This window comes from Nipponia nippon, unplaced genomic scaffold, assembly GCF_047370975.1.
Source record: "Nipponia nippon isolate SJK-2023a ecotype South Korea unplaced genomic scaffold, ASM4737097v1 scaffold_4, whole genome shotgun sequence".
Classification (NCBI taxonomy): Eukaryota; Metazoa; Chordata; class Aves; order Pelecaniformes; family Threskiornithidae; genus Nipponia; species Nipponia nippon.
Window position 1 is genome coordinate 44400759 of NW_028262358.1, and position 17838 is coordinate 44418596.

Here is a 17838-nt window from a genome sequence, read left to right on the forward strand (position 1 = left end):
TACATTTTTAAACCATGAAAACTAATACATTTTCAAAAATATATCCTTTTAAGTATTTTCATTATTAAAAATTATTCTCCTGCCGTCAAATGTGATTTAAGCCTTTCTATATCTCATTCCAGCAATAACTTGATGGTTTTACATATTTTAAAAGCTGATCGAAACGAAGGTAATGAAAGTTCTCAAGGTTTGTTTTACTCTACAATCCACCTTCTAAAGCAGAGGTTACTAAGCATTGCTACGTGAATCACTTCGAAATTATACGAATGCGCCAGGCAAAAGCAGCTGCTTATTCTGCTGTAGAGTAAGTGCTTCCTAGCTTTGCCAAGAGCTGTACAATGGAGGTACGTGTTACTGTAAAGACCACTGCTGAAGCACACCACCAGCACTTGGAAATCTGTGGGCATATTCGTACTTTCAGGATCCACACACAAAACCAAGACTGACTTACCACTAAGAAATGTGTGATGATCGATGGAAGGGTAGGGCTGAAAGAGTGCAATTCTCATTTGGGAATTTGGAAGCATGTGCCAAAGAATAATAAAAGCAGTAGTTATAATTCTGGTTTGGGAAGCAAAAGGATATACATGCAGAGCCTAGAAAGTACCAGTTCTGCTCTCTAGGATGACACCTAAGAACATGCAGCCTTGGAAGGCTCTGCACGAAAATACTCCCACAACGCTTCCGAGCACTAGCTGATTCTGGACGACTAGTTACAAATGTAAGCATACTTGAGCAGCCTCAACTGCAGGTCCGCAGACGACTTTTGCAGACTCAATACTCAGTATGTGTAACTGAAGTTTAGAACTTTCCTGACATACACTGCGTTCTTGTCTTAGAGAGACCCGTACTTAAATTGTAACCTGAATGCTTTTTAAAACAAAAAACACTCCCATAACCAGGGTATTCTTTATTTGCTTTTCTTTTAAAGAAAGAGTAAAGATAAGCAACAGAATAGATCAAGGTGCAGCAAGCGGAAAATCTTTAGAAGCCAAGAAGGTCTAAACTATACTGTACAACACAGCCTTTTACTTAAAAACCTCTCCTGTTAGACGTCCATCATTGAGCTAAATACTTACATTTTTAAAAGAGAGGCGTGCAGGAGAGAAGGCGAAGAAGAGAAATACTGTAGGTTCCAAAAATGTAAACTAATGTTGCAGCAGAATATAAAATAATTGCACCAAAGCATACCCCCTCAGATACCTAAAATCACAGCAACAAGACTGGACAGGACCTGTAATTAAGCATGGAATACAGCTGATTAGGGAAACGCCTACACCCAACCTCCACCCCACAAAAGAAAAAAAAAATTAAAGAAAAAAGGAAGAAAGAATGGAAAAAAAGAATGAAGCCAAAGATGTTTCTCAACTGGGCATCAACTCAGACTGATGTAAACAAAATGCTGAAAATCAGTTCCAGACACAAGACAAACGGGCATCACAAAACAGTAGTGCAGATACAGAATCGTCCTGAGAATACCAAAAGTATTACTTCATGCTGTAGAATATCAGGCATCAAAGCAAAATAGGACCCTATTTAAGAATTATACAACACAGAACATGCATAAGAAGGCATGAGAAAACAGATTAAAGTCCTCCCCTCCTTCCCCAAATAGCTACCTTGGATCCTTCAGAGAGAAAACATTTCAAAAAGAAGGGAAACATAGACTTTTCAGGGTGAGGCACAGCAGCTTTTAGAGCCTATTGTGCAATCACTGCTTTTCCCTACTCACAAAACAGAATTAAATTAAAACTAAAGTTTAAATTACCTTTCTACAATACATGTATCCCACACTACACCACTCAAAAATAGCATCACTAGCAAGAGCCTTGTTATTTATATGATCCACAATAATGCCTTTAATGAGAAATTCACAAATTTAACACAGGGAGTTCCCCACCTTTAAAATTAGACAGCAAGTTAAAACAATTTTGTGGTGAACACACTCTCCTCACTCCAGCTACTGGAAGCAAAATCTCTATAGATATAAAAGCTAAGATCTGATGTTCTCTTTTACACATGATGACATTCTAGATTCCTAAAAAGCATCACTCATTTAAGTTAACATTTGGCAAAGTTACGGTTTGCATCTTATTTTTATTAATTTTATTTATTGATGAGATTTTTCAGACATCTGATAGAAAGTAAATATACCAATACAAGATCAATCATATGTTAACGTATCAAGAGCATGTGGCTGTTTATATTAAGACTCCAGATAAAATAATTACGTATTTTAACCAATAGATATTTTAAAGGCTTCTCTTAATGAGATCATGCTTTCTTAAAAAAAGAAAAAAAAAAAGAAAAAAAAAAAGTTGTTCTGTTATTTTCCCTTTCCCTCCCCCAATTTGTAAGTCATGAATAACTAAAGGTAGATCAAATGAACCAGATGCAGAGAAATGAATGTATTTCATAGAACAGCTATACTTGCCATATGCTGAGACAATCTAGAAAACCACCAAAAAACTCCAAATAAAAATGCATTCAAAAACTTCAGCGTGGTTCTGCTGAACATGGTCTTCAGCAGACAAACTTCTTACCTCCAAATATCACTTCCTTTAGAAAACATGGAGGACTTGATAACTTCTGGAGCCATCCACGCGTAAGTCCCTGCTGCACTCATTTTCGTTGTTCTGTGCCACTCTCTAGCCAGACCAAAGTCTGTAATCTTCAGAGTTTTATTACAAATGTCATCATGTTCCATCTTCTCTAGCAACAAAACTGCAAAAGATTGAGTTTGTAAATTAATGCAATGGGAATCAATTCAAAATACCCAGTCCTGTTATTAATTTCACATACAACTTGTACTGCACAGATAATTGTATACTTTAAATGTTGTGAAAATATTATTGCAATTTTTATAAACATGAAAAAGGTTTTTAATAATTCTAAGCTATTCTAAGCTATAAAAGTGAGAAATACCTACAGTGTCATGAGTTCTTTATGGAACCGTGTGAGTAGATATTAAACTGGCACACGAAATCCACTGTAAAGAGATGTAAAGTAAAGCACATAAGTTTAAGAAAGCCTGGAATCCTAACATCCCACAGATGATGACAGGCTGTGAAAAAGGTATTCACTTCAGAATGAGATTCTGAAGTAACAAAAATAGCAGTAGTAGTAAAACAAAAACAAAGTTCAGAATTCTTATGAAAGACTTGGAAAACAAAGCAGGACACATCATGTCACTGCATAAAATCCATCCTTAATACTGCACCCAATCCTGGCTCCTACTCATCTCAAAAAGTATATAACAGAACTGAAAGACGCACAGAGGACACAACCAGGGTGCTCAAAACAGCATATCCACAGCTACAAGGAATGGTTAGTAGGCAAGGAATCTTTCTGCAGGAGAAGAAACAGCTGAGAACAGAACCTATAACACCACCCATGGAATGAAGAAAGCTATAGGTAACAATTGTTCATGGTTTCTCAACAGAAGAAACGGACATCATTGAGCAAAATTAGCAGATAAGAATCAAACACGTGGCAGTCGTTCACACAACACATGGGTAGGTGAACTCTGGAATTCTTGGCATAGTATGTGAGTAGTATTATTTTACATAGATTTAAAAAACACCTACACGAATTCACAGAAGACAACTCCATAAAGAGCATTTACATTAAAAAAGTGGGTTCAAGTTCAAGAAATCCCTGGGCCACAAATCAGTGCAAGGTGGGAGACTATATACCAGGGGAGTCAGCTTGCCTGGGGAGTCCCCAGCTGGCAACAGGACATTGGGCTAGGATCAAATCCATGTCACATTATATCCACTGCACCTTCGTGGACGTTAAAGAGTAAATTATCTTTTCTTGCTGTTGCATCCTACAGCGCGTATTCAGCGTCTGACTCATTCGTAACGTAACAGTATTGGCAGAGTCGTAACACACCTTCACAAAATAGTGCTAAAAGAAAAGAGAACTGGCCTATTGCGTTCGAGCTCACAAGGAGAAAGACGACGAGTGCAAAGGAATCATTATTAACACACTAGAATTTTAATTCCATATTCAGTTCCTGTGTCACTGTCTGCAGTAGTAACTGGTAGCTTTAACTTTCTCTTAAAATGATTTCCTGGGACAAAAGATCAAAGGTTAAATTACAAATAAGAATCAAACGCATGTGTTTTCCAACTATATGCACAGCAAAACACAGTACAGGGAACCCATTAATAAAAAAGCAGATGAAGAATTACCTTCCCTTAGAGAGGGAAAACCGATAACCGTGCATTTGCAATTGCAAGAAATAATTTTTACTGGTACAGATTACAGCCTTATAAATATTTAAAAAATGACATCAAATACAGATGAAAAAAACAGAACCCACATTCCATTTTCAGTAAGCTGCTTAACGCAGAGTAGAAGAAATGAAGGCCAAGATGGTATAGACAAACCAAAAGCTCACCAGTCAGCACCTCTAGAACAAGTTAAATTCATGCGAGAGTTTTTATACTTTTATACTTCAATCAAAGACCTATTGTTTGCTATTCCATTTCAAACATGTTCAGCAGAATTCCTGACATTCCTTGTCAGTCAATGTGACCGAAACCAAAAACAGTCAGTCTTGCAAAAGGTAACAACTGGCATGTGGCCAAGTTTCATTCTACAGAAGGACAACGTTTCTTAGCAGTTCAAACTTCCCTTTCCGGCCGGTAGCCAGGAAAACAGCCATACTATACCCAGATTACTTAGCAGCTGGGTAGTAAAAATGCTCGGCATAGCTGAGTAGTGCTCCGTAAGTGCTTCCCGCACAGTAGCCTAGCAACCTTTACTATAGCATCCTTCTGCCGCCTCCACAGCTTCCCAGCCCTTCCTGGCTGCTAACCTGGGAGAAGTCACTTTTACAGTCTTTTGCTTACCCTGTTCACTCAGCCCCCACCTGTTTCTTTTCCAAATCCTTTAAATTGTCTTTTCAGACCCCATTACACTTGCAATATTACACTGGGTAAGAGCCAGTTTAGCCCTACCTGCTTTACTTTAACATTTTTCATACTTTTTCTTTTCCACAAAGAGTAAAGTTCATACTTACATTAGTGCTATCATTCTGACAAACACAGCCTAAAATATTTAATAGTACAAAGCCCACTTGAAAATAAATTCAAACCTACCAAAAAAACCTGAATTAGATTAGGAATGCAGAAGTGCAGGAAAATCCTACGTCCACCTCATTTATTTTGACATAAGCAAAACCAGAGACTGTGACTATTTCCGAATGATTCAAAATCTAAGAGAAGGAGACTAAGGTGGATGTGAGAAGACTATTTTCTGCAAACCAGCATAAAACTTCATCGTGGACTATTATTCAAACATTGCATGTACTACAGCCACAAATAAACATTTGACTAAATATTTTAAGGTTGCACATGTTTCCTACTGGTTACACCATTTTCAACACTTTGTGTCCTTTCTGCAATGAGATCAAGGGGAAAGTAAATTTATTAACATCATAGCAGCAGAGGTTAGGGTGCCGTATACCAGGTACGCTTTGAATATAAGAGACAGCACATGCCCAGAACCATTTACAGCTGGGGAAAAAAGAGATATTATTGCATGTTATTTTCAATAATTCCATGAAATATAAATCAATAGGTTGAAGATAAAAGCCAAAAAAATCCTTAAATCAGAGACAAAAATGAAAAAATACAAATACTGGGTGGTAAAGTGCTATTGAAATTGGTGAATATGATTTTGCACGTCTTAAAAATTAAAGACACTTTTGACAGTGCAGCAAGCGTACATGAGGACTCTAACAGCATCCCTAACAAAAATACTGCTATTTAACGATACAGATGAAAAAAACCTTACACGCTCAGGTTGTCTAATGTAACTAAAAAGAACATGGAAATCCAAGTATTACTCATCCTAGCTCACACTGAAGCAGCAGCTCATAGAATTACGAAATAATTTAGGTTGGAACAGACCTTAGGATGTCAAACTCTCCCCACCGAGAGCAGGACTAACGTTGCAAAAAGTGTAAATCTACCATCAAACATTTTTATGAATCTGTAAAGTTATGGCACTATGACAGAATAAAAATAAACATTTACTATATTCAAAGCAACTGTATTGTATTCACTCAACTACAGACATAAATTTAACTTAAATGTCATTTAGAATGGATTTTGAAGAAAATTAATTAAGGACAGTAATTAGGGGCATCAAGGCACAGAAAAAGCAGCAAACTTATAGCAGAATTACATTACAAATAGCTCATGTCACAGTAAACCCATTTTGTCCCGATAGATGGTTTCTTAGAAAGGGATAAGATAGCAGACTTGAGCAGATATGAGTACCTTTTAGGAAGTTTAATTATGCAGACAGAATAAGGATTAATCAAAGAATTCTGTATAGCAGTTGTATGAAGGAAAATCTTAAGAGGCAAGTTATCAGGATAAAAAGGAATCATCATTAGGAAGCATGATTGCTTCATGTGCCGATTTGCAATCAGAGTAAAAAATACAAGGTGTGTTTCAAGAACTGACAGCAAAGTCAGAAGATACTGCCCATTCTGAAGACCACCAGATCATCGTACTAGAAAATAAGCAAAGTTGGAAAGGATCGATCATAAAACCTACAGCTATAATGCAGAGGCAAAGGAAAAAGGCTGGCTATTCTGGCTAACAGAAGGAGGACCAAAACAGCAGCTACGCATAGTTGCGCAACTAGCTCGTGCAATTCTAAAAGGCACTAAAAAGGCTTTTTTTAGTATAAACGGGGAAGTATCAATAGAATTGTACAAAGCATAAAACCTCATATGAAATACTGGATGACTAAAACTGCACACGTGAGTTCAACAACAGGAACTTAAACTGGAGCAGATGCAGAAAATAGAAGTAGAATAGTTATGAACCTGTAACGTCTTTTATTTAGATAAATCAGAAAAGCTTGTCCTTTTTGCTAGGCTAAACAAATGTCGAGAACAGTTATGAGAACAGAAGTTAGCCATATCTAGAACCAGGATGCAGACCTACAGCACAGGTGCTCTTATTGATAAAATATTTTCCTAGGTGCCCTGGCTGATCCACCTTACCGGCATGCTCGCGATTAAACTCTGTTCTAGATCTGGAGCTGCCAGGGTGGGGACAGTCATACCAGATTTCAAGACATTGCCTCTTTTCTCCCACCCTCCTTTTTGCTCTCCTCTGCAGTGTAAAGCACAGTTTACTCCTCAAAAAAGTCACAAGATCCAACAAACGCTCCTGTTAAACCTAATGGTTCCTGAAATAGCAATGCCATTATCTTTCCTGCTTTCTTTCTGCATTATCATAGTTACAGCTGGAGTCTTTCTCTACTAATCTTACAGCACACTGCAAGTATTTTACGGTGTAACAGTATGCAGATAAGATGTTCTGCATACTTTTAAAAACTAAAATCTATCACACAGTTGCCCAAGACCGCAAGGGAACTGGACTTGCTGAGCCCAACAGTACTTCCCAAGTCCGTCTTCCTCTAATTAAAACAGAACCAGCAGCATCTCTGCTGAACGACTACTGTTCCCATACAAGCTATTCTTAGTCAGGAAAGGCAGAGAATTTAGGCTTCAAAAGGAGGCAGAAGTCCCAGTAAAATCCCACCCAAATGCGCCCAGTCCCTCCTCCTTTTCCTGTGCCATTCCCTTTCCACTACTCCATCTCCAAACTCTCCCCTCTGGCAGTAACACTTGCTTTGAGCTACTGAGAGCAAAAGGTAAGAGATCAACTGCAGCAGCTCAGGTTAGAGATGCATAAAGTGGCAGACCAGCTCTGGCCAGATCTGGATAAGAGCTGCCTTCTCTCCTCCATTCTCTTTTCTTGTGAGTTGGGTTGAAATTTTATTGGGGCGGAAAAAAAAAAAAAAAAAATTAAGTGAGAGGGAGGATACAGACAGATAGGCTGTAACTGCTCAAGAAATAATAGAAAAGAGCATATTTAGAGAAATCAGATTCCTGGGGTGCATGCTTGCTCTACCAAATTCAGATAGGTCCAGAACTACACCCCCACTGCTTTCAGGACTAAGCTGAAAGTCGAGAGAGGAACTGAAAGTATTTGTTTAAATTGCAAGCATTTTTAAATTTTGTACAGTTTAAAGCATAGTTTTAAATAAAAGGCTCACATTCTTGCCTCAGCTTCTCCCCTTTTTATTTCTTAAAATTTAGGTAGCTTAAGAAACAGTGTTTACAGCAAGCCTGAGGGAAGCCTGGACAGACCTTTTAGTTGGCAGCATACCCAGGAAACCTCCACCTAGCACTAAGCTCTTCAATGCTACTCTTATAATGCAGGCTTATTTCCTACAGTCTTAGTTTTCTTTTTGTTACTAAATACATATAGATTATATTTCTCCATCTTTATCTATCTCGAAGTCCTCAGTTAATACAATATTTCATTCAACAAGTTTCTTGAAGTCCAAAGACTTTATGCAGTTAAAATCAGTTTTATTTCACAATGCATTCCAGCACTTTCAGGTGACCATTTTCAGTTACTAGCCTTTTCTGAGAGAAGCCGAGTCAAAGAATTGAACACCTTTTTAATAGTTTAGACGTACTGAATTCAAACTATCTTTTAATGCTTAAACTTAAAAAAATAAAAATCCTCAAGTACTCAAGTCCTTTCTATCCCTTCTATCCCCTTTACACTCTCTTTAGACCTTCTACTATACCCTCTTTATATTCTGTATTTTGTTACTACTAAAAATAAAATGTTAAGCAACGTTATTTTCTCAAGTTAGTTATTTTCCACCAACTGCTTCTTGCTACCTTATCTACAGTTTGCTAAATAGCTGACTATCATGGCTTTTGCAAATATAAGCTATTTAATAGCATAGCTATTTAAAGTTAGTATGATTACAGGCAAGACTGCCTGCATGTCCACTACATTTACCACCACTGATAAAGTCATTTTTAGAGAACAGCAGAAACAAAAGAAAGATGTTACACTGTATACGTCTACTTGCAAATAGAGAGTGTCCAGACAATGCTGCTACTGTTGTCCATTCCCCCCGCACCCAGTCAGTTCCCTCTCCAACTGTTTGCAAGTGAATCTGGTTCCTGTTAATTCACTAAATCAACATGCAACAAAACCAGCAGGGCAACCTTGTATCTTCACCTAGGAACTAATCGGCAGAAAAAAAAAAAACAAAACCCAACACCAACTTATTAAACACTGCATATTCAGTTAATGAAACACAACACCTTGCCAATAAGAGGCCTACCACCATTATGTGGAGCTGCTGCTTGGTTCCGATTGTAATTAGAAATTAAAATTTCAACACTGGTTATAGAAGCCATGCCCAGTTTTTAAACTGCAAATTAACTATCACAGTGAAAACATTAAGCATTTAAATCACAAATTAACTACCACAGTGAAAACATTAACTGATCAGGACATCTTCAATACATACAAAAAATTATACGTTTGCCTATAGAGCACTGCTTCTTAAATACCTTGCTTTTCTCCTATGGGTTCTCAGGATAACAGCCGTTATCCTCATCTCTGTAGCCAGTATCTGTAGGATTGCAATTATCTCACTAGCTTAAGTTTAGAGCTCATCATTAGGAAGTGAATTTCGTCCTTTAAACACTGATTACCTATGCAGGAGGCATTTCTCTACCTTTTATTATAGGGATACCGTATTCCTCTATCATTTATGTCCCTTCACAGCAGACATATAACCATTTCTTAATTTTCACAGTAAATTGAAAACAACTCAACAAGAGTTTGTTCTTAAATGTATAAACTAAAAAAAAAAAAAATAAATTAAAAAAAAGAGGGAATCCTACCTCACAGGAGCCAACATATATATAAAAAAAAAAACCACAACCCTGCACAAGGTGTTCCCAATTGGAAAGCCAAAACAAGACAAGACTTGACACAAAGTCCTTGACAACACTAATTGACAAATACACACCAACCCCATAAGAAAAACACATCCCAAAGCAGGACATGTGGCACAAGAAAACCACCAAAGCATGAGGATGATAGGGAGTCACCTGGCTATCTGGAGAAAACGAAGGGAAGAGCGAGAAAGAGGGATGAGAGATTTCAACAGCTTCAACACGCCTTGCATCACCATTGTTTGCTTCCCCTTCACTTCTTTAATAACCATTATTAAAGCAACTTTGGGCAAATGGAAACTTGAGAGGAAAGAAGCAGTTTTAACAAGTTATTGGCACAGGATGCAGATGCTGCAAGTTACTTTACTGCCTGCCGTTTGTGCTTCACTTGCTGTTCAGATAGTTCTGTAACGCAAAACAGAAATTTCTATTGTGCCATAAGAAGAACTACCAGAGGTAACAAGTGTTTATAATTAGACATTCAAATAAACATCATTTAAACAGTAAATTCTGAAAATACTACATTTGAGAAAAGTTACCTCAATACTACATTTGAGAAAAGTTACCTCATTGCAGCAATTCCTCCATAATTTTAGGATTACATGGCAATCAACCAACACTGAAACTTAGCTTTAAAACTCAAAACATTCAAGTTATGCAGCACCTACCAGGAACTTCCATACTTATTTGAAACAGCAATTACTTTCTTTTAAGCTCTTTCTTCTTTGCTTGCTATTAGTTTTTAAAAGGCAGCTATGCAATAAAAACAGTGACCAAAATGCAGGTAGATTAGAAAAATATGCTAAGAACAACTAGTAATAATAGTTAGATGGTAAAGCGGTCATTCCTGACTAAGATATTCTTCTAGTTTCAAACTCTACAGAACAAAGTGGCTGTGTATCCGTTGTTAAAGAACACCACCTTTATTATGAAATAGTAATTTTTTTTTAAAGAACTTCTTCCTATTCCTAAAAAAAACAAAACGCAAGGCAAACTAAAGCTATTGTATTCAAACTGCAAAAGGAGTCTTAGCCAATATATAATGCATCAGGTACAATTTCCTCCAACAGAAACTTTCAGAAAACATATTAATCACCTCCCTTACCCCAAATTCAAGACCTAGCCATTCCCTTCAAAACAAAGTAAATCAATATATGCCACAGAACATAAGAGAATTCACCAGGGCAATGCAGTTGAGGTTTCTAATCTCAAAAATGGCATCCAGGGGCAAGAGCTCACAGAGGTTACCTTCCTTCAGAACTAACAAGTTAACTTATCTATCATTAGTCAAATCACTTTTTCAAGATTTAGTTTAGAAAACAAGAATATTTCATTCAAATTTGTTTTGGATTTATATAGTTGGGTTTTTTTTTTTTTGAAGTAAATAGAACATGACTTGATGCAATTTGATATGTCAAGCTAATTAGGAGAATACATGGCTTCTGAATACATGCAAGTATTTACACAGTTGGCATACTTTTCCTGATCGTAACACAGTACATTCGGCAATTACGTACTTCCTTGTTGCTTTATTTTTTGTGATGTATATCAGGTTGCATTTGATGTATTGAAATTAGAATATTTAATGCACAAAAATATCACTTCAAAATTAAGGAAAGTTTAGAAAAGTTTAATATAAGTAGATACATACATAAAAAATTAAAAACACATTCTACCTTTAAAGGTGACTTACTAACCGAACTGAAGTATAAGGGTGTAAGTTGATGTCACAACCAAGACCATAACAGCTTGCTGTCGCTAAAATACTTATTTTAATCTCCTCTCCAGTTACAGTCCCTCATCCTCACAGCTCTTTTTCCTCCCACACTGAGTCTAGCAACTGGGTAGTCTTGGGAGACTCAACTAGCCAGGTAGCCCAGCAGAAAATTAAGCCTGCAAATAAAACAGCTTAGAGTAGTTTTCTGCTGGATCCCTCAACTGATTTAACCCAAACCTACTGACTGTGCAGGCAAAGACAAGGAGATTCTGCTGACATGTGGGAGGGGAAGAACCTGTGCCTGGAGACAGGTGGGGAAGCCTCCTCCTGCAGCTAGCTGCTAAATGAAGCCACACATCACCTGCTGTAGTAAGTGAGAAGTCAAGCAACATTTCAGAATTAATAGATCTAATCCTTTTACATCTAGTTTTAGTCAGAGAGGTAAAGACAGAACGCAGCTTTGCTACTTTTTTCCATTATAAAATCATCTTTGATGAAATTTACTATTGAAAAGAACCAGTTGAATAAATGGAAAACAAAAAAATTTTCTCCCTCCTTTTGAAGATGCCTACTGCTATGAATCCAAACAAACTCTGGCTGTAGATGCTTAGTCATCTTTAGACACCGAGTTCCCTTAGAACCTCATCAGTTAACATGAAACTCCTTTAATATAATTTCTATGAGGAATTTTAGTATGTTACACTCCATAAAGAATTCTGACTTAGGCTGTCAGTTTCTTTTATACAGAATATTTGAGAGAGTCTTATTGCTTTAAAACATTTTTTGCCAAACAACCTGTTCCAAAACAAAGCAGGAAAAAAAAAAAAAAACAAAAAACCAAACACAACTGAATTTTTGAGCCCACTTTTTTTCTAAAATACAAAACTTGGGAGAAAAAAAAAAATCAAACTTTTTAATATGTTCTGTGGGGTAGAAGTATTCCTGCGTTCCATCCTTGCAGTTTCTTCAGTAGCTGAAGCCCCTCAGGACTGTGCATTTCCAAGAACTCTACTCTTCTTTAATAGCAAAGGCAAAACACTTATTTTGAAATGAGAACTCTGCGAACTTGGCAGCGCTCTCCTTCTCTTGGGAGGAGAAAATGGAAGGGAAAACCTGCTCTTTTGACTCAATAATTAGCATAATATTCAGTAATGAGTTAAAAAGTGCAATTTTTTCCTTTTTACATAACACATGAGGAAATAAACACAATTAGTTTCAGGAAGAACAGTGTCATCTAATTCTAATGGAAAAGAAAATCACAAAACTGCCTAAATATTTCAAACAAAAATAGAACCAGTTCCAAGGGTTAATTTGTCCCAAACGAACCACAGCAATGAAGCAGTTACTGCTGCGTTTTCGAGAGGGAGGGACGGCTTATCAGCTCCAAGTTAATAGCACACCTGCCAAAACACAGATTTTAGTCACTATGAAGAGAACAAAGCATCATTATATAGCCAACACTGGCATGTCTAGGACTGATTTAACTGGAGCTATGACCCCCCCACAAAAAATGGTTAAACTTGGCAAGAAGCTCTAAGAAGGAGGAATACTTCTGTGGTGACATTATACAGACATGTAACTTTTCCATCCTACCATATATAACCCATGACTTTAAGATGCAGTATGTGTGTCAAAATTTAAACATCCACTTACTTTCAGTTACTGATCTGAGGTAAGCTCTCAGTGACACAATCAAACAAAGTAAAAATGGTGGAAATGGTTTTAAGCTGTCAATGCAGGAATGTAAATTTTTGACACCAGTTATTATTTTGGTAACTGCTACTATAGACAACCAAGTCATTTGGTATTTAATATATTTTATCTATTTTTATCTGTACATATATTACCTATATGTTTGTTGACATCAATGCCATAATTTTGCCTCTAACAAAAAACAAACCAACAAAAAACCCAACCAAACCAAAACATACCCAAAGCTCAAAAATAAAAAAATCACTGCAGTTTTTAGAAGCATTATTACTGAAGGTCATTGGGATGAATTTCAATGCTTTAAATTTTAAAAGATCATCCAAAATAAAAAATCAAGGACAGAAATCACCCATGCTGCAAACACTCCTTGCAAATTTTCACTGGACAAGGCCATCATGTTTCAGAACTTGAAACACTGAAGCATGTTTAGACGAAAGTTTATACTTAGTGATAAGAAAACTTACAGGCTGCAAACAAAAAGCCATTCTCTTCTAAGGTCAAAGAAACCACAAAACAGCATTCACCATCCAAATACAGTTCAATGATGTGTTCCTTCTGTATTCTTTTGAGGTTGCAGAACATAACTTTTTAATGGAACTTTTAATATTTGGTAAGAGGGTCCAAAGGCATGCACTGTGCTTGCAGTCCCAATAGGGGGAAAATAATAATCTGTAACTGAAAACTCAGTTCTACCTCAAATTTTTCTAATGCTAGGCTAACGTTATCGATGCCCAAATCCCAACCCCATTTTGCATTCTGTTTATTTATTTATACCTCATTTCACAAGGGTTATGGTCAGCAGTTAAACTTATTTCTCACTGTTTAGGGGAATGAACAAAATTGTACAAGTATTTTAACAGCTAATGGGAGGTGTTTAGCTGCCTGTTTTTCCATTGACTTCTGTGGAAATAGGTTGCTCGCTCAGTGCAATTTTCAGAGGCAGGTAGGTATGTGACCATATCCTTAGGGGACCAACTTTAAAAAAAAAAAAAATCAAGCCAAGTAATGCTTGAAGTCTTCTTTAATATAAAAGTACTACACACACTCTAATCCAAAGTCCTACACTTCAATTTATAATGCTACCCCAAAACAGAACTCTTTTTCAGAAAAGACAGTCAGCAAAAGCGACATACAGACTAGAACATGACTCCCCATGTTGGACATGAAAAGGTCACCAGAAACCTTAGTGCAAACAAGCCTCTTGCAGAAACCTGCTACAAAGAGTCCAACATGGAGCAGGAAAAAAGAAAAAAACAAATTTCCAACACCTGTAAGCCAGGTCACTTGGTGTCTTACAATGAGAGAGAGAACAAAGACAGGGAGAGGAGAAAGACATGAAGAACCAAATAAGAGCCAGAAAAAGATCAAAGTAACATTATTCTTGAATTAATAATCCTACCTGTTAAAGATGCAAAGAGTCTCAACACCAAATAAGGAACAACTCTACACTTGTCAGATGGACACAGTTGGGGAAACATTGAAATGAAAGTCTGTATGAAAAATGAGCTATGAATAGGGGTATTAAAAGTTCATGGGTTTTAAAATTAATTATATTACATTTAGCTAGTGTTTCAGCCTAGAATCTTGTTTTCAGCTTTAAGGACTATATGTAAATATACTTGAGCCTTGTTAGCTTTGAGGGAATTTGTTCTAAATTAATGAGCATTTTTCCCCCATTAATGTCCAGACCTGAGATACAGAAAAACATCAAAGAGTAGCAAATTTAGAAGACAGTAGATTGAGGTCAAATAAATGGCTATTGCAGTTAAGTCTTCATCTACAAATAAAATAACTGCTGGGTGTTACTCCTCCTCTGGAAGCTTACAAACTGTACAAACGAATATTGTGCTACAGAGCAGTAGTTCACAAAATTTCATTTGACAGATATTGTATTAAAATCATTAAGTTCCTGAATATTAGTTTTAAATGCTGAAACACATCCTTCGACTGGAAATTAGCCTCTACAACATTTTAGCACTAGTTATTTCTACTGCAGATTGAGACAATCATAGCAATCAGTTGCTCAAAATAGTTCTTTCTTGAATTCCAGCATCCCTTTCTGAACACAAAATATACAACATATTTATCCAGCAAGTGAACATATAAAGTGAATATAAAATGTGCATAACACAAAACATTTCCTTTGACGAACTGGAAAAAGCTACACTATAGCTCAAGGCTGCTAAGCATTTGCTGCTCCCACAGAATCCAACCAGCCTTCAGGGTCTCTAAAAAAATAAAATCCCTATCTACATAGTCTGAGCACACATCAAACAATGAAACAAATTACTGGGAGCAAGGTTTTATGAAACAAAGTAGAACATTTTCAAGTGACATAACTATATTCAAAAGAAAACCTTACTAGAATTCAACGGCATGCTAACTTTTAATAGAACATTGATGAAATTCTGCAATCCTACCACAGTTTGCATTAGGGTGGTTTGATTTTGATTATTGGTGGGGTTTTTTGGTTTTGTTTTTAAGAATACTAAGTGGACAAGGTTATTAAAACTAGAGCTCCTTCCTGCTATACATTTCCAGATGCTTCAGGATGTATGACTGGTTCTTATGTTGTAATGCAGCAGCATTATCTTTACAGCAAAGCACAAGGCAGGGCTACTGCCACTCATTAGAGATGGGACAGGAAGCTGGTGCACCTGGAACAGTTTCTAGCTTCATGCAATTTAGGTAATTAAGAATAGTGCAAAGCATTTAAGTGCCATGACTTCCTATATGAACACACCAAGGAAAACTACAGCATAAGAATTTTAAATGGCTAAATAACTTCTAGCCCCACTATTTTATCTGTCTGACGTTAGTCAAAGCAATACCACGTTCTCAGAGATACGGTTCCTACGGGTTTCATGAAAGTCAGCTGCCTTACGGAAGAGGAACTGCAGTTAGTTCTGCCAGAAAAAAACATGTTCGTTCCTCGCCAGACCTCCGAGAGGCCGGCCAGTAGGAGCTTAGCAGCTAGCCAGGCAATACAAGTGGTTTCACACCAATTATACGCAGCCTGCTATAGGAGGTGGCAGGAGTCACCCAGCACTGGAGGTGGGGCAGCCTGGGACAGCCAGGCTTAGCCCAGCGGGGACACTGGGGATGGGGAAGGGAACAGGAGAGCAGAAGTTCCACGAATTGAGAGCGCCAGGAGGAGGAGAGGGAGATGCTGAATACATACCGGTAGAAAATCAGATTTTTTAGTTTTGTTACAAGGTAACAGCTGAGCAGTAAGTGGCACATTGCTATTGACAGAAACAACTCTTTTAACTTTCACTGCCATTCAAGGAGATCTTGGAACTTGATTTCCAGACAAAGAAAGTTAGGTTGAAGCTCAAATCTGCTGAAAAGCTCTCTCTCTTCTCCCTCAAAACTACAAAAGACAATTGTCATATCATTTCTTTTTTATTTTCTTGGTAACTGTACATTAGAAGATACTGAATTTTCAAGCCTTTAGTAACATCTAAGCAATCCTTACAGCTCGACTTGTGATGTGAGCAAGTCCTCCCTCTGCAAAACAGAGCCAAGAGACAGATTATGCACCCCAGTGATTTTAGAATAAATAAAATCAGTTCAGAAGATGGCAGATAGGCTTAACTCTGGTTTCTTTCTCTTCCTCTCCCTGAACAGCTAGCCTAAAGTTGCTAGGTGGAGAAGTTGAGAGGGAAAGTAGTTTTTATAAGTTCTTGAAAACTTATCCATCTTATTGTAAAGGTGTTTAACAGCATAACTTGAGCAATTCTGCTGCAAATAACCTGTAAGAGCAAAGAACCAGAGATAATTTGTTCTTGCTTTTCTCAGACTTCAAGACACCTTCCTCATCAAAAGCAACTGATTCAACAGTTCTGTCAAACCACATCACACTTCCTTTTGAGGTTTTAAAACCAAATTATTTCTATTTTCTGACTGTTTTTCATGAGACTAGTTTGAAGAATGTCACATTAAAGTGGATTGTCCAATTGCAGTGTCACTGTTCTCTTGTATGTTTGATTTCTTCAGATTTCCAGTATTGCTCTCATTAGCATTGTCACATCCATGGCCTTATTCAACAATCTTTGAAACTCAAGCTGTCTTTGACGATGTCAAAAAGTTATATAAATTCAATACACTTCAGAGATCTGAGGGCGGCAAAGGATCCTGGGATGCCAGAGGAGTTGGTGAAAGCCATAGCAAACTGAACCTTACTTGCATATCCATCTACTACAAATGAGTAGAGAGTGCTTTATCAGTATTGTATTAGTACACGTAATCTGCACAGAATTAACTTTATGCTTTACTTTGTATTCATGGATGGGTCTATGCCGTAAGCAAGTTATTCTGAACTCTTTGTGACATTTCCTACAAGTACACAAAGCTGCTGCACTAGAGATAAAGTGCATTTTTTAAGGCAGAAGTACTGCACAGTCTGAAATCAATCCCAGAAACACGAACCTCTGCTTTCTCTACACCAGACTTCAGAAAGTAAAAACCTTGCTTACTCTATCTGAGCATGTTACTAGCTTTCTTCAGAAGACTAAAAAAGAATCAGGAAAGGCTGCACCAAGCCCCCAAACAACCACAGGTCTTGTAACTAATGGGGTGTCCTTGCCCAGAAGAAAGCAAT

The 17838-nt window shown here is 37.2% G+C and overlaps 1 protein-coding gene across 4 annotated transcripts in view; it reads right to left on the bottom strand.

The window, feature by feature from the left end:
* Nucleotides 1–17838, bottom strand: part of MAP3K21 (mitogen-activated protein kinase kinase kinase 21) — a 41558-nt gene that overhangs the window by 19599 nt on the left and 4121 nt on the right. For all 4 annotated transcript variants that reach the window (XM_087777033.1, XM_087777031.1, XM_087777032.1 and 1 more), the window contains exon 2: nt 2544–2724. In XM_087777033.1, coding sequence (XP_087633159.1) covers nt 2544–2724 — 181 coding nt within the window. The remainder of the gene's footprint in view (nt 1–2543; nt 2725–17838) is intronic.